General features: G+C 34.7%; 1 protein-coding gene across 3 annotated transcripts in view; it reads left to right on the top strand.

Annotated features, from left to right (window-relative positions):
- Positions 1-15,915, top strand: part of NBEA (neurobeachin) — a 464,261-nt gene that overhangs the window by 236,695 nt on the left and 211,651 nt on the right. For all 3 annotated transcript variants that reach the window (XM_030449922.1, XM_030449935.1, XM_030449928.1), the window contains 2 exons: positions 344-452; positions 4,104-4,270. In XM_030449922.1, coding sequence (XP_030305782.1) covers positions 344-452; positions 4,104-4,270 — 276 coding nt within the window. The remainder of the gene's footprint in view (positions 1-343; positions 453-4,103; positions 4,271-15,915) is intronic.

The following is a 15,915-nucleotide window of genomic DNA, read 5'->3' as shown; positions in this document are numbered from 1 at the left end:
ATTTGATATAAGTGTGCGATAAGAGTTTAAGGAATTGTCTAGATTTTTTCAGTTATATTACTATATTCATATTGAGTCTGCTGTTAAAAACTTCTATGAAAGACATGATGAAAAATTTTTCCCTTTAATAAAGACCATTTTTTTACCATATAATCATTTTTTGTGCTGTCACAAAAGCAGAAAATTTTGAAGAATATTAATTTTTTCATCTCAACTGATTTGGCAATTGCATTGCTTTAGTTTCGGTAATTTCAGCTTTTTTCCCATTTTAAGGAAATCTGCTGAAATAGCCTATTTGAAGCACCTCAGAGTCAACAGCTGATTTTTATTTTTCCTATTTTAGATTACTGTGTCATGCAATGAAAGACCATATAGTGCGTGTTGCAAACGAAGCCGAATTTATTTTGAACCGACAAAGAGCTGAAGATGTCCATAAACACGCTGAGTTTGAGGTAAGTCTGAGACTTGGTGAATTTCTGCTTCTCTGTTTTCACTCACTTGTCACCTGGACTGTAACCCCACACAATAAAGATTTTTTTTCTCTGGAGAAAGAAATTTACATGGAAGGCATTTCAAAACTAGTTTTTAAAAGCTTTGGTAAATGTCAAACACAAGGAATGGGTTTAATTTCTCAGCTCCTCACTGAAATTCATGAAAACGTTTACAGCTTGAAGAAATCCCTTAATCAGAATTCTAAACTGATATGGCAGACCCCTAGGTTCATGAAGAACTTAATTCTAATTTATTGTAAATATTAATGCAAATCACATTGATAATTATTTTTTTTAGATTAGCAGCAGTAGGTAAGAATTCAGTAAGAAAGAAAAGCAATTACTATGCTTAAGACATTTCATGAACAATAGGAAATAGAAATGTTTGTTAAATAGAATTAGTATTTTGAGATAGTTTTGTTATTGCACTTTGCATTTTGTAGCACTTTAAAACATTTACTTCCTATAATTTATACTCTGAAATACTATATTACATATCTTTCTTGCTAGTTAGGAATCACTGCCAGGAAGATTGTGATTAAAATGTCTATTATTTTTAAGTATTGGTAGAAGTAACAAAGCACCTGACAATTCCCTCTTATTATAGACTCTTTAATGTCTATAATTCTTAGCCCTAAAAGGAGTCAATATCCAATTCCTTTTTTCATCATTAAGTATTACAGTGTACAATTTAAATTCCATTGCTTGAAAATGATACAAATCTGGAAAAATCTTTAAAACATCTGCTCAGTTTAACAGCTTTTTATTATTTCTTCAGGATTATTTTTTTCCTATTAAATTTTTCATGCAAAAGTGATAGATTAAGGTGAAAATTTTTGTTTTGACATGACTTTATCCAAAAAGTCTTAGCATTTTAATGGTGTTTTATACAGTATTTCAGCATCAGTGGTTTTCATTATTTCCAAGCCTGCCTATGCTTGCATACGTTTGTGTATATGTAAGTATATATGCACAAACATACAATTCCACATTTTAATGCTCAAGTGACTTAACACTAGAATTAAGATAGACTGCCTTAGTATTGATGATAATAAATAGCTATATCAATTTATTCATCTGTCAGAAAATGTCAAAAGCACCTGATGGCTAGAAATAGGATCCAGCAATCTCAGTTTTGATGAGGTTTTTATCTCCTTGAAACAGCTCTCTTAAATGTGTACTTTGATGTACTAGTTCTTGTGCTCCTTGACCTAGCTGAAAAGTGTGAGACACAGAGATATCTGTTGTCATTTTGAATACACAAAACCTTTACTTCATTTTGTCAGAGCAGACAGTAGACACTTGTCATATGGGATTGCAACAACTTTATTACCAAGCGTATACGGGATATTCTGACCTTAGATAAAATCACATTTACAATTAAGTGTCTGTCAGAGTGAAGTTTCATATTGCCTCAACAATAAATAACATTTGATATTTATCAGAGCATCGTGCAGTAACCTAAGATGACAATAGAAGATTGAGTTATCTGCTCTTTGAAGAATACATTGAGGTATAAGATCTGTCACAACTCTAGACAAAATGAGAATATTCAATTAACTTCCAGCTTCTGTTAGCAAATATTATTTAGAATATTAACTAAATTCCCTGAAGGAACAGTTCGAAGTCAGTCTGGTTGTCTGGTAAAAAAACAAACACATTTTTCATATATGAAAATTTTCATTGTCTTTGTCACATGAAAAACCTCAGCAACACATTTCAGATGATTAAGATAAAATCTGCAAGTCATAAAAGGAAATTATAAAATGTAGCTTGTGTTAAATATGAAACTCGGGTGTACCTGAATAAAATGATGCTTAAAGTATGAAAGAATGTTTTATATATTGTCTTTAATAATAGTAGGTATATAACTGAACATTTTATTATTCATCCTACTTGAAAGCAGTACAAAGTAGGACAAAGAGATTTCTGGTAGTTTTCTGTTGCATAATTGTAAACCTGTCATTTTGTTTTAATAAGCTGTATCGGTCTATGTTCTGGGGTTTAGTACATGTTAATCATTGCCCTCAGCCAGAGAACTGAGTGGCTATTTTATTTTTACCTTTTAAACTTTTTTACCATTTCACCCATAATTGAATCATTATGAGTGAAATGATCTGGCCCAAGCTGCACCAAGTTACTGCATTGCCCACGTCGTGGGGAGGCCCTGGACCAGCAGAGAAGCTTTATCTTGTGGCTCCAGTCAGGACCAGGGAAATTCCTCCTAGAATGGGTGCTTCACAGTTAACTTTCATTTTGTTAACCTGTGTAATTGTTCAGGAAGAAAAATGAAAATTTAATTTTACTGTCCAATGAGCTGGTGAAATATTAACCTCATTACTAAGGCAGATCATTGTACTAATTGGTGCTTCTCTGTACAAGAAGATAAATTGAAAAATGAATTAACCCTTTATGAAGTAGTGTAATGATTGTTCTGCTTCCAGAGAGATTACTTGAAATAAAGGCTGTAACACAGTGGGGAAACCACTGTTAAAATCTTAATAAGGGTAGTGCACAAAAATATGAGGGATAAACTAGATTTTCACATTAATTTAACTTAATTTTACTTTTCTTTTTGATATTAGAAAATAGAATACTATTCATCACTGTATTACTATTCAACACAGCATTGAGTGTTGGTTAAACATTATAAAATTGTGCACAATATCTGTGCATGCAAAAATGTCTCTTAGAAGGAAATCTTAAAATTTTTTCCATTTTGAAAATAATAAGCTTTTGTGATTCACACATAGAAAATGATACATATAATAGATTTATTTTAGTAAGTATGGCTACAAATTTGCTTTTTCTATAAATTTTGAAATTATCTTTACAAGGAAGAGAAATTAAATTTGGACCTAGCATGATTTTAAGAAAATAAATGAAAATCAATTGTATTTTTCCTATTACATATATCAAACCTAAAATTAACAATGGAATTTGAAAGTTTTAGAAACACATTCTCATGAAGGTAAATAACCACAGCAGGTATTTTAGATGTAGTTACCCCTTCAAGGAAACATGATGAAAATGTCAGATCCTTTTCTATTTAATAGATGAGTGACTTTTTAAGCATTAAGGTTTTTTAGAAGTGGTAACAGATTATGAAAATTGTCCATGTTGTGATTTGAAGTGGAAATATACACCTTAATTCCATAGTTAAAGGGCTTTCTCTTTAGCATCTGTAATAATGAAAGTATCAAATGCCTTTTTAATTGTAAGTTTTATTGCACTTAAAACATTGAGGCCTGTGTGCATAATTTTTTCCTGTGTATTATACTGTTTATGTTACTTTATTTTTAGCCTGACAACACATTGAACTTTTAGAAATAGACTTAACTTTTGAGGCACATCCTTGATCACACATATACACATGAATAGGTATAGTTAAATGTTTTTAATTGAAATGATATTTCAATTTTTACATGGTCTGAGTGTTTTTTTGATTGATAATATCTAGTAGCATAACCTTTTTGGATTAATGATGTTTCCTATTCCTCATTAAAGTATTTTAATGAATTCTTGTCATATTTAAAGAGTTTTAGTAAACAATAATTTTGAAGCCTAGCATACAAGTCAAAGCCATCTCTTATGAAGTACTTTCCTTCCTAGTCACAATGTGCTCAGTATGCTGCTGACAGAAGAGAGGAGGAGAAGATGTGTGATCATCTTATCAGTGCTGCTAAGCATCGAGATCACGTTACAGCCAACCAGCTGAAACAGAAGATCCTCAATATCCTAACAAATAAGCATGGTGCCTGGGGAGCTGTTTCTCACAGGTAAGCTGCAAATCTTAAAAATGAGTTTTTAAAGATACGTCAGAATTTAGGAAAATAGTCACTGAAATAAGAATGTATTAGCAAGTATTGCTAAAATATATTTTCTCTGCTAGTCTTTTCTTCAACTGGTTCTTGGAAAGTCCTCGTTGCTAACTGTTCAGAGGTCAAGCTCCTTTATAGACTGCAAACAAAATATTTTACCATATTTAAAATTAATTTTAATGGGTATTTGATGATTATAATACAGTTTTACTGTTACTGTATCAGTTGGTTTTGAGGCTCCTACCAGTATTAGAATCTGAGCCAAGTGCTCTGAATAAGGTAGTCATAGATGTAGAGACTTCCATGTAGAAGTCAACAGAGGAAGCCTGAAATAAAGAAGAGAGAGACAAAAATACTTGTCTCTTGGAAAGGTCTAGTCTTAGAGAATAAGTCAGTATTAGAATAACCAGCAGAACCAGCTCATGTGATTCTCTGTTTAATACTTTCATCTGTTTATAGATTTTTCTGTGCAACTAATGAACTGGTAAGGCCCACTGCTAAATCTTAACTCTCCTACAGCAAAACAGTTGTCAGTGCCAGCCATGCACAAACTGTATGCTTAAAGCAAAACTTATGTTTTACTTAAATTTAGCATGCACAAAGCTGAACCTAACTATATATATATATATATATATATATAACCATACTGTATGGTTATACTGTTACTGTATGAAAATCATAAAACAATATTCAACGTTATAATCAGAGCTGTGTTAAATACTGTTTTTAAGAGTTCACTCTATCCAACACAAGAGTCAATTTAAACATTTTCTTATATCATGCTAAAAACCAGCATTGCTCTTCTGAATAACAAAAATAGCCAGTGGCTAAGGTGCTGACCCTCATGTGGAAAACCTGAGCTCAAATTGCTCCTTTCCTTCATTCAGAGCAAGACCTTGAACCTGGGTCTGCCATGTGAGTGCCCTGTCTGCAAAACTTGAGACTACTAAGTCTCTCTCTTGTTTGTGCATTCTAGCCACAAACACTTAATTTTTTTTATTCCAAGTGGAACAGCTGAGACAAGGGAAATTAAGGAAGTTCTGCTTCCATATATCTATATTTTGATAATTTAATTTTCAACTTAAATTCTGTCTCTTCTGAGTCAGGGAGAGCAGATCAGAAAGTTCTATTTCATCTCTAAAAATCTTTTCAGTAAATATCTAGTAAAAACTGATAGACTAATATGAAAACTTCTATCTAGATAAATATTTTCTTTCAAAAAATGTATTTTAATGTAGCTTGAGTGCATATCTAGGGCTAAGTTTATTAGAAAAAGTGTCAAGTAATAAGTTTGACACATCAGTAATGTTTGATAAATACCACATATGCTGTTCATTCTTTCTGTCATTCTATCTAGTTGATTCTTGTAGTTATACAATGTTAAAAGCATGTAATTTTTCCTGTTTCCTGTCATCCTTACATCCTTATGTCTTCCAAAGCCAACACTGTTTCCTGGGTGATGATGGAGATGTATTTATTCTTTCAAGGTGGCAGAAAGTGTAGAAATTCAGTCTGATGGAAATTTTGTTGTCTTAATGCCAGATATGTTCTGGTAGAAATTACAGAAATGACATGTAGAAGATTGTGATATGTTTACTTCAAAAACAATCTGAGTCCATACTGGACACTCATGGTGCCTCTAGTTGAGGCTCAAAGGAGACTTGAGCCTGACTTAAGTGCAATTTTAGGTCCTTGTAATGTCCTTGACTTTTTTAATAATGTTGTAGCTCGAGTTTGTGATTGGTTGCAGAAACTTTGCAGGCTTAAGCCAGTTCCAGGTCAATAACTTTTTCAGGACACCATCTCATGTTTGGGCCAGATAACTTTCCCCTCCTGGATTGTTGATGGCATCCTAAATGGCAACAGATGACTGCTGCAGCCTTTTTTGCTCTTCAGTCCATGATAGTTTTTGATGGACCATGAAGCAGCTTGACACCTGTGACAAACCTATCAGCTTTCTTGCATCAAGCAAAAGAAACTCGTATTTTATTCCTGTCATGCCACTTCCCTGGTGTGCCTGCTTCTCAATTACTTGCAGTGCTGCTTTCCCATTTCAGTGCTCCCTGTGCTGGGTGCAGCCATTGGGCCTGGTTGTATTTTAGCTGCAGTTTGCTGCTTAACCTGGAGAAGGGAGATATGGTGACAGCACAAGGTCTCCAAGTGGGGTTCCCCACCTGCAGGAGCTGACCAGGAGGCAAATGAGTCTGCACTGCAGGTCTTGCCATGTGTCCCATGGCAGCTGTGTGATCCAGCATGTGGGGTCACCTCCTGTCATGAGACTTGTTGGACTGTGAATGGAAAAGCCAAGGATGGCAGAAGGTAGGGGGACAGAGACTCTGAGCCTTGTTAAGAGCCAAGGTTGCTGGTTCCCGGTGGACAGATTTAAAAGGCTTCAAGTTCAGAAAGTAGAATGGCGTTTCATTAAACTTTGTAGGTACAGAAAACAAAACCTGTTGTTAATTAGGTAGTTCCTCCAATACTCTTTATACGATGAAAATTGAGATGTGTTCCAAAATTGTACATACTTCTGGTCTTGGCCAGCAGGAGACACAACCATCTTCAAGTCTCCATTTTTAATTCCTGACAAACAGCTACAGCATCAGTTAGTCACTTTATAAACAGTTTCTGTGTGCCCCAGGAGATACAGTCTGACTGGAATACAGAGCTACTTTAGAAAAGGAGCAGGTTGACACTCCAGAGCTCTAGACCTTTGCAGTGGCTCCATCCTTTCTGTCAGGGAGAGCATTCCCAGTTCTGAAGGCACACTGATGGTCTCCTCTCCAGCTCTTGTGCTGGAGACTATTTGTTGAAGCAGTGAATTAGAAAGGTTGATCTCAGGCCCAGGAAGAGCAGAGAAAGAAATACATGAGTGTCTCTGCATAATAAGTGCTTGGGCAACAGCAATGCCTTTTTACATCCAAAATGGAAAAGAAACTATCTGTGATGGATGAGTGTGATTCTTAAAATCTTCACTATCACATATACTATCAGTAACTACTTATATACTGATAACTGTAGCACATAGCACTTATTTATATGGGGTTTTTATCTCCCAAAAACAATTTTTAAGATCTTTGACAAATATCTTCATGTTGTAAAATATTAAGATCTCATTTTTTTACAATATGATCCAGCTATAGAGAAAGCTTTTCCTTGTTTGTGGTTCAATGCAATGAGCTTGTAAGCTTTTGTTTCTGCCTGCAGTGTTTTCACAGAAAGCAGCAACAAGCATTTACTGTGTTCAATCTGTAGGTGCCACAAACTTTACTCTTTGTCCATTAAGAAACAAAGAGACTATTAACAGAGAAAATTAGCACTGAGAGGAAAAACACAAGGTCTGATGAGTGAAATTCTATAGTCTTTGTAAATTATGAATTTTAAATAGGTTATTATGAGCTCTTCTCAAAATGTTGGAAGAAACAAGAATTAAATTGAATGTTGTGAGTCAACAAAATAGCATATGAAACTTTCAATTATAAGACTGTAGTTACATAAAGATAGTGGCATTTAAAATAACAAAATCATGGGTGACTTGAATTTCTGTTACCTTCTTAATTAGCTAAGAATTTATGAAGGAGAAATTAAGTACTTGCAAGCACTTTACTACTTCAATTACTTCCTACAAGCACAATAACATTGTGCAGCCTCTCCCTGTCCATAAATTACTCAACTTTGAGTTGGTCTGAGAACCTGTTTATTCTGTCATCTCCTTGTCTAAAAATGGAAAAAACCCCTTTATTTGTACTGCCTGTCAGTATTCACTTCTTTCCCCCTTCACAAATATTTTTCCCTTCACATCTTAAAGTGAAAACCAAAGTTCTTTTTCTCAGTTCCTTGCAGGTGTGAGCATCAGCTCGTCTACAATAAAAGAAAATTATTTAATAATCTTATTTTCTCCTATGTATCTCAGACAAAGAATAATAGATTTCAGCATAAATCCCATTAGTTTGCTATAAATCCTCTTTGTGTCCTTAAACCAAACTAATTCTGTGTTTGTCATTTTGGAATTTGACACTTTCAGGTATTTTCTGAAGAGCTTACTACTAAAAAAACGCTTTTCCTTTTTTAACAACAGCATTATACCAAAGTTAGAATTCTGCAGATTTTTCCTATTTAGAGGAGAAATTAATGAGTTGGTTATTTCTTTGATGCATTTGATTCAGAGTGAATATGCAACATTCCATTTCCTTGAGCTCAGGAAGAATCAAGCAGGGTGTTTTATAGCTTAGCGTTCAAAGCTTCTTTAAGCTTTTACTTACCGTTAGCTTTTTTCAGGGTTATAGTCTTCATGTCACAACATATGCTTCCTTCTGTCTTCTCTGTCAGCTTCATATGGTGCTTCTCTTCCTCCCCATCTGCTTCTCTCCCCATACACATCTTTCATTAAAAAGAAAAAAAAAAAGAAAAAAAAAAAAAAAAAAAAAAAAAAAAAGAAAAAAAAAAAAGAAAAAAAAAGTTCAGTGAAACCTATCTGTACACACAGTTCAAATTCCTTATCAGCCATATGCATGCCTGTGTTCTGGGCCATAATCTGTTACTGTGCTTGTTTGGAATGTTCTCTTATTTCAGCTTCTTTGTTTCATCAGATATCTCAACTTTTCAAAAGCTTTTATTGAAGACTATTCAATAGCGAACTCTACCTACCCATTTCTGTAAGTTTAAGGCAATCTAGGGCAATACAAGAGTTCTAAGTTCTAGTTTGTGTTCTAACTCTCAATATTAAGTGCTTGTCATAGATATTTCCACATGAGCAGTTTTGATATACACAGGAGGATTACTAGAATGAGAAAAATGACATTTAAAAACAAGACTTGCATTCTGTGATTTGAAGGAGGTTCCACCTGCATTAAAGCAGCTTTACCAAAAAGCAAGTATACAAGGACTTCTTCTGTTCAAATCCATCTTTGGTTAAACTAGACACCCATAACAAATTAATCATCCATGGTGGAGGGCAGAACTGTCAAACTCATTCTGTGGTGAAGACCAAATTCGTCTGTGTAGACAAGCTGGAAATAAAAAGTTTCTTGGCAGACATCTAGTTCTGCCTCTCACTGCAGCATGTGCTTCTGCAGAGACTGGGTTCTGATGGGGAATGGGGTGGAAAGGATAACTGGAAAGGATATGGAAAGGATAACTCCCCTTTTTTGAGCTTATGGGGCTTGGCAATCAAAGAGGTTGATTCTGGGATGACACTGCTTCTAAACCAAATGTTTCCAGTTCACAGCAAGGGAGACCAGAACACAGGAATGTGGTAAAAAGGCATTTCCCTTACAGCCAGTCTTTGGCATGCTCTGCCCCCCTCACTATTTTGGCTGCTTAGGAGTTCAGAGAGACACAGGACCTATGATGTGCCCCACTGCAAATTATCTTCATCTGCTTTAGCTATTCACTCACTCCTGGCTCATTTTAAATGCTAGACATTAATTACAAAAGGAGCATTAGAAGAGTGGAAAAGATGTAGGACCAGATCCTGTCTACTGGATCTATCAGTGTGTTTGAGATGCCTGTTGTTAGAGGGCCTGCTAAGGTTCTGCATTTTTCCACAGTTAGTCTGTAAGAACTATGAATTTTCTGGAAATGGTGGCATCTATTTTTCTTTGCTGAACAGATTCTTCCAGATTGATCTGATAGAACCCTCACACTTTTCAGCTCATTCATGAGCTGTCCTGATTACAAGTTCCAAAAAGTTCTGAAATTATTTCACAACAACAAAACATTAAGGAAATGTTTTTCTGTGTTCTCTTGTTTTTACTTAACTGCACTACTTGAGATCAGCACGTGTCAGCATTATTCACATTTTGGATCCAGTATTATCCATCCTTCAGTAGCAGAATTCTGCAGCAGTTTTAAACATAAACATGAAATGAAGCTATTCTTTCTAATCTGATCACTCTTTTGTAGTATTTTACTGTTTCAGTTATGGAAAGCAGAGACTATTTGAAGGAGCTTTTCCTAGTGGTGGCAAAGAATTTGACAAACAGGATCGAAAAAGGGGAACAGAAGAGTTCTGGATCATTTTTGAATAAGAGGAAGTTAGATGCAGGATGCTGTTTGCAGTATAGAGAAACCTGCCAAGACAGGATTACTGACCAGGGATGGGGTGTAGGAGTGAGTGCACAGTTTGCTTATGTGAGATTTATTCAGTTCTGCATTTGTGCAAGGTTACTCAGTTGTTCTGAACTGTCATACACTTTTGTGCACAGGATTTTTACCCACAGCTGGAAGAAGCCTCTGAAGACAATAGCTACTTATAAATAGGTAGTATTTTCCAGTGTTAGGAAAGGTGTGGTAGCCAGGGAAGTCTTGTTCAGCTCTATGGAAAGACTTCTATATCTCTGGAAAGCACAATATTTCATATTATTTTGTATAAAAGAAGGAAGACTTCTGCATTTTCTTTCATCTTATTACTTCTGCAATAAGAGAACTGTTTTTTTCTTCTGTTCTTTGCTTTTTTTTTCCACTTCTCTTCAATATATTCTCTATTTCTGCCTAAATTTTTTGTTCCATTCTGCTTCACAGCGAACAGTCTTTTAGCTTTAGAAGCAGTAGATCTTTAGATGTTAGTAGAGTCCTCAACTGCAACAGCAATTAGAATTTATATCCGAACTGTATAGTGTCAACTTACTATATGTGTTTTTGTTATAGCAGGAACAAAGCAATTTTAAAGTATACATAAATTTAGGAGGAAGGACAACAGAACACTGGGACTTCTGCTCCTGCTTAAGTCTAGCCATAGAGCTAAGACATCCATAAACAGATACTGAGCTTCTAGGATAAGAACAGCCCTAATGGTTCAGACCAGTGGTCAATCTAGCCCTGTGACCTATCTTAAAATGTAAGTGAATGCTGAGGACTCAGAAAGCTTCCCAACCTCTCAAAACCTTAATGTGCCTTGTACCTTTTTATTTTAAATACATTTATGTCCAATCACATGTTCTTAAAATAATTTGAGATATTCAGAGTAGGGTCTAGAAAGATTAAATCATCTTCAGGCTCTGAGGCAGGCTTAGTCTTGTACATCCCTGTCACACACTTAACATCTCCCCCTCCCTTTGAGGAAGTGAAAGTAGAATACTACAAACACCTTAGAAAAAGTGTTCTATGGTAGCTGAAGTTGCAAGGACAGTATGAGATCATTTTAATTGCTATATATTAGGCTAATTGTATCTGGTTTTAAATCTAGTTCTTCACAGTCTTGGAAGCTGATGCTGTCCTTTCAGGCTGTTTACTCCAGACTAGACATACTAATTTTTTTCAGTCTTCCTTTACTGATTAAATTATCTGTGTCTTGTGTAATGTTGGTCTCTTGCTTTAGATTCCTTGCAGTTTGCTTATGTTTCCCTTAGGAAGATGTACTGCAATCTGGGCACTGGATTGGAGTCATATCTTGCAGTATTCCTATAGGGGAGTGATTGACAATCAGCAACTGCTTTCCCCAAAAGCTGCATAAAAGAGGTCCTGTTTTCAGGTGTACAGGAGGAATGTGTTTTGTTGAACAACGAGGCCAGCAACCAGAGCCTTTTCCTTTCCTTCTGACCTTGATCAGGAACATTCCTGATTCCATTCATTTTTATCTCATCTCCATCATTCCATTCATCTCTACAGAATTCACTGAGCTAATTTCTGAAAAATACTCCCTGCAAACTCTTTTCTTTCAGTTGAGCATTGCTGGGACTTTTTTGTTTGATTTTGTTTTTTTAAAACAGTGAAAAAATAAGTATACACAGGTTTGTTTTGACTGATGCAGGAACACCAGGTCTGTCATAGACTTCACACAGTTTAAGGGAGGTTGCTGTACTCTATAATACTGCTTTCCTCAAGTAGATATGTTAATGCACTTTGTACTTCTAAAGAGTAACTAAATCATTCAAGATTATATTGGAAGCACCATTTAGGTTTGGCTTTATTATCTGTTTTTACATGGCTTGTATTGATTTGGTACATTTGTTATAGCATTTACTTCTTCTCTAAAACTGGGGTTTTTTCTTAAACTGTAAGCTCTTGGGTTTTTTCAGCAGTAATATCTGTTCACATAGAAGTTTGACATATATATAGATGTATTTCTTGTACATTTAGAGAACAAATATCTAACAATGACAGACTGCAAGCTTCTCCCAATATTTGTGCCCCAAAATATATTGATATGTGCTGTCAATAATATAGGGTGTCAATAATATAGGGTGCTGGTTTGGTTGTAGAGCTACATTGCTCAAGAGTATTATATTTTGAAGTCATCTGTCATGTATGTGTAGAGATAGGAGACTATTTATGTTTATGGCATTTTAAGTAACTCAGTAAAACCCCTTAGAATATACAGAAAAGGTTTGTTTACTGTCATCACTGCTCACTTAATCCTGTGACCTTGACATGATAGTGTGCCCATAAAGCTCCCTGCGGGTAGTTCAATAAAAGAGATGAACATCAAAGTCTAATGATTGCTTCAGCTTCAGGAATATAATGCCTTATGCCATAAATATTTCTTAAACATTCAATAGTGCTGAACCATTTTAAAACCCAATAGTGTAGCAAACTAGCCAATTGTCTGTATTATTAGAAAATCCACAGAAAGATGTATAAACCACATGTACTTCTGCTGTTCAGTTTGAGAATGCTAAATATTGTTTTTAAAAATATGTTGTATGCATAATACACTGAAATTAAAATTATTTCTTAAAATTTAAAGTTACCTATTTCTTCAGATTCATATGGGGTTTGTTTTGTTTTTTTTTTCTTTCCTGATAGCAAATTATGTTCAGTGAGTGCTTTTTTGATTGTGTTACAGTCACAATCTGAATTTAGGAAAGATTAATGTGTTTGGAATTTCTTTTGAAGTTTTACTGGAAGTTACTGGAAGTTATTAGTTTGTACTAATGGTTGGAAGCAATAAAAATGTGCATAAAGAGGAAGTAAATTTGGCATCTCTTAGGCCCAATTTAGAAATAGTCCTGAAATCTTTGGGATATTTTGCTGTAAGAGGGCCTTGATTTTTATGTGTAATGTATCTTGGTGAAAAAATTGAGGAAAGAGTGATATATTTGCCTTAGGGTGCATGGATGTGTTATTTTGGTATTACTAAAAAAATGTAAACTTTTTTAATAATCAGACATTCCAGTTTCCAGTTTCTGTTAGCTAAAAATGCATTCTTTTCAGACACAAAGTAGTCTTTTGCACCAAATAATACCCCAGCCTCTAGTGTTTTCTTGAATAAAAGTGATGTTTTCAAACTTGATGACAGCTTAATAGTAGAGGAAATTTATTTAGTGAACTTCAGACAGTACTTTCAGTGGTAGACTTTCATACTGAACTGTTGAGCTAAAAATCTATGAAAATTAATTGAGTGAAACCTGTCAGGAAAGAAGAGCAGCCAGAAGCAGGAGCAGGATGTGATATGTATCCACCAGAACAAAATGGAATCTGCTGTCCTTTCTGGTTTGACCTTAGTTATGTACCACTGAGAAGCATGAGAGGAAAAAAAAAAACAAAAACAACCCCCAAGCCCCACATTATCTGGATAAGTGCCAGGTGAGCTTGAATAAGAAAAAATAGTTTTGTGATAGTCTTTCCATCATGATGAGTTAATGAAAGCCTCTCTATACTCTTAGAGAACCTAGACAGATAAACTGCTTAATTGCTCCCCAAGTATATGTAGTATACATTATTTTTCATTTTTAAGTCTTGCAATTAAAAATGTAGACAAAATGTGATTGAAAACTTGGGGGGATGGCCACTAATTTATCTCATAGTGACCTCAATGAAAACTCTAGTCTATTAAATTTTAACGAAGAAGATGTTCTAAAGGTTTGTGGCCTGATGGTATAAGACCAAACTATTAGAATTTGTATAAAAGATAGATTAAAAGTTTCTTACAGTTCAGTAGTTTTAGAGGAATATTACTGATTGTCTTTAAAAACAAAGGAATTGCTTTTTATGTACAAATTATTTTCTTCTCTTTTCATATCAGAGAGAATTAGTTATCAACTTATTTTAGGGCTAAAAACACTATACTTTGCTGCTCTTATTTGGTGATGTATATTTAGAGGATTCTAGTTCTTTTAAAGGAACCAACAAATTGTCAATTTGTGTACAATAAAAGAACAAAAACAATTAAATTTAAATTCTATCATCGAGTACTAGGGTGAAGAACATATATTTACTTTTCCCCTTTTTTTGAACATTTAACTTTCCACAATCGATACAGTAAAGCTGCAATGCTGCTGTTTTCTGAAAGACTTCCTTTCCTTAGGAGAAATCTCATCTGTAATAATGAAAATGCCACAATGAACTTTCCCTTACAAAAGAACTACAGATTCCTGTTGCCATTTCTGGTTTCCAAAACATTTTAAAGATGTTAAATCACTAGCAAGTTTTGAGGTAGCTTTAGTTAATAACTGGTTTCCTTGCTGCTGGCTTCTTAGGTTCTCCATTGCCTATAATACTCACAAGTTTTTGTTGTTTTTCTCAGCATACCAGTTGGTATTAGAAGTTGTAAAGGTCAGAGAGATACCTTCTGCTGGGACTTTTTCAACTCTATTAGAAATTCATAGCCAATTTTATCACAGACATTAGAGATGCATAAAGGTATAATTGACATATGATTGCAGTCACTTGAACCCCTAGAGTAGATGAATTAATATGGGGAGCATAAGATTTTCATACTACCTGACAAATACTGTCTGACTGAGAAACAGCTACAGGTCTAACTGAAGGCTTTAGACCAGTTTAGACCCAATTTGGAAGGATCTGGAAGCGGTGGTCCTTACTTTTAATTTTTTTTTTTCTCATGCCTGACATGAACAGTCAAACTATAACGTATCAGTTGAGCACCTGTGTTACTTTTTGAGCTACCTGAATTTCACAATAGGAGCACCTTTTTTTTATTATTTTGAGAACAGAAAAGAAGGGGGTAAATCTTTTTCCTTTCCATAGCCATGCTCACCACTCTTCACTTTTTTCTCTTTCTGATGGTAAAAAGCAGGCAATCAGCAACCAAATCTAAAAGTTTTACTTGTCCAACATCAGTGCAGAAACGTTAAAGTTTGAAGTCCTTTATGACCTGGAATGGTTTTCAGGAATTCCAGGAAAGACTAATTTCCTTAATGGAAATTTTAAACTCTGTCTTCACGTTTTACAGTTTGGATAAAGAAGAAGCAAAACTCATTGCCTGAATTAATGAAGGAGGAAAAGATTGCTTGTTTATTCCAATGTTTACTCTGTATTTGCTTAACAACTTCCTTTCTTTTTCTTTTCTAAACTAGACAGCAACAATGAAGGACAAACATGGTTTACATGGTTTACAGGATTTACAGTTATGGGTCTATGGCCCCTTCCTCAGTTTTCTCACTAAACACAACTGTCAGTGCAATTTAGAGCCAGCTTTGTGCCTCCATTTAGATCATCTAGGTGTTGTCCACCTTTTGAAACTTTCCTGTAGACTTGGATAAATGAAAAGCTTTTAAATGGCATAGTACTGCATGAGGTCAGTAATTTTTACTCTATAGTATATTGAAAACAAGGGAATTTAATGTGCATAATTTGTCCGGATATTTCTTGTACTGAGATCAGAAATTAAGATACAGAAGCACTGTAAAAGGCTGTCTTGTGTT

Source organism: Calypte anna, chromosome 1 (genome assembly GCF_003957555.1).
Source record: "Calypte anna isolate BGI_N300 chromosome 1, bCalAnn1_v1.p, whole genome shotgun sequence".
Lineage (NCBI taxonomy): Eukaryota > Metazoa > Chordata > Aves > Apodiformes > Trochilidae > Calypte > Calypte anna.
Note: the sequence above shows the minus strand (reverse complement) of the source record. Positions and strands in the feature narration are given on the sequence as shown.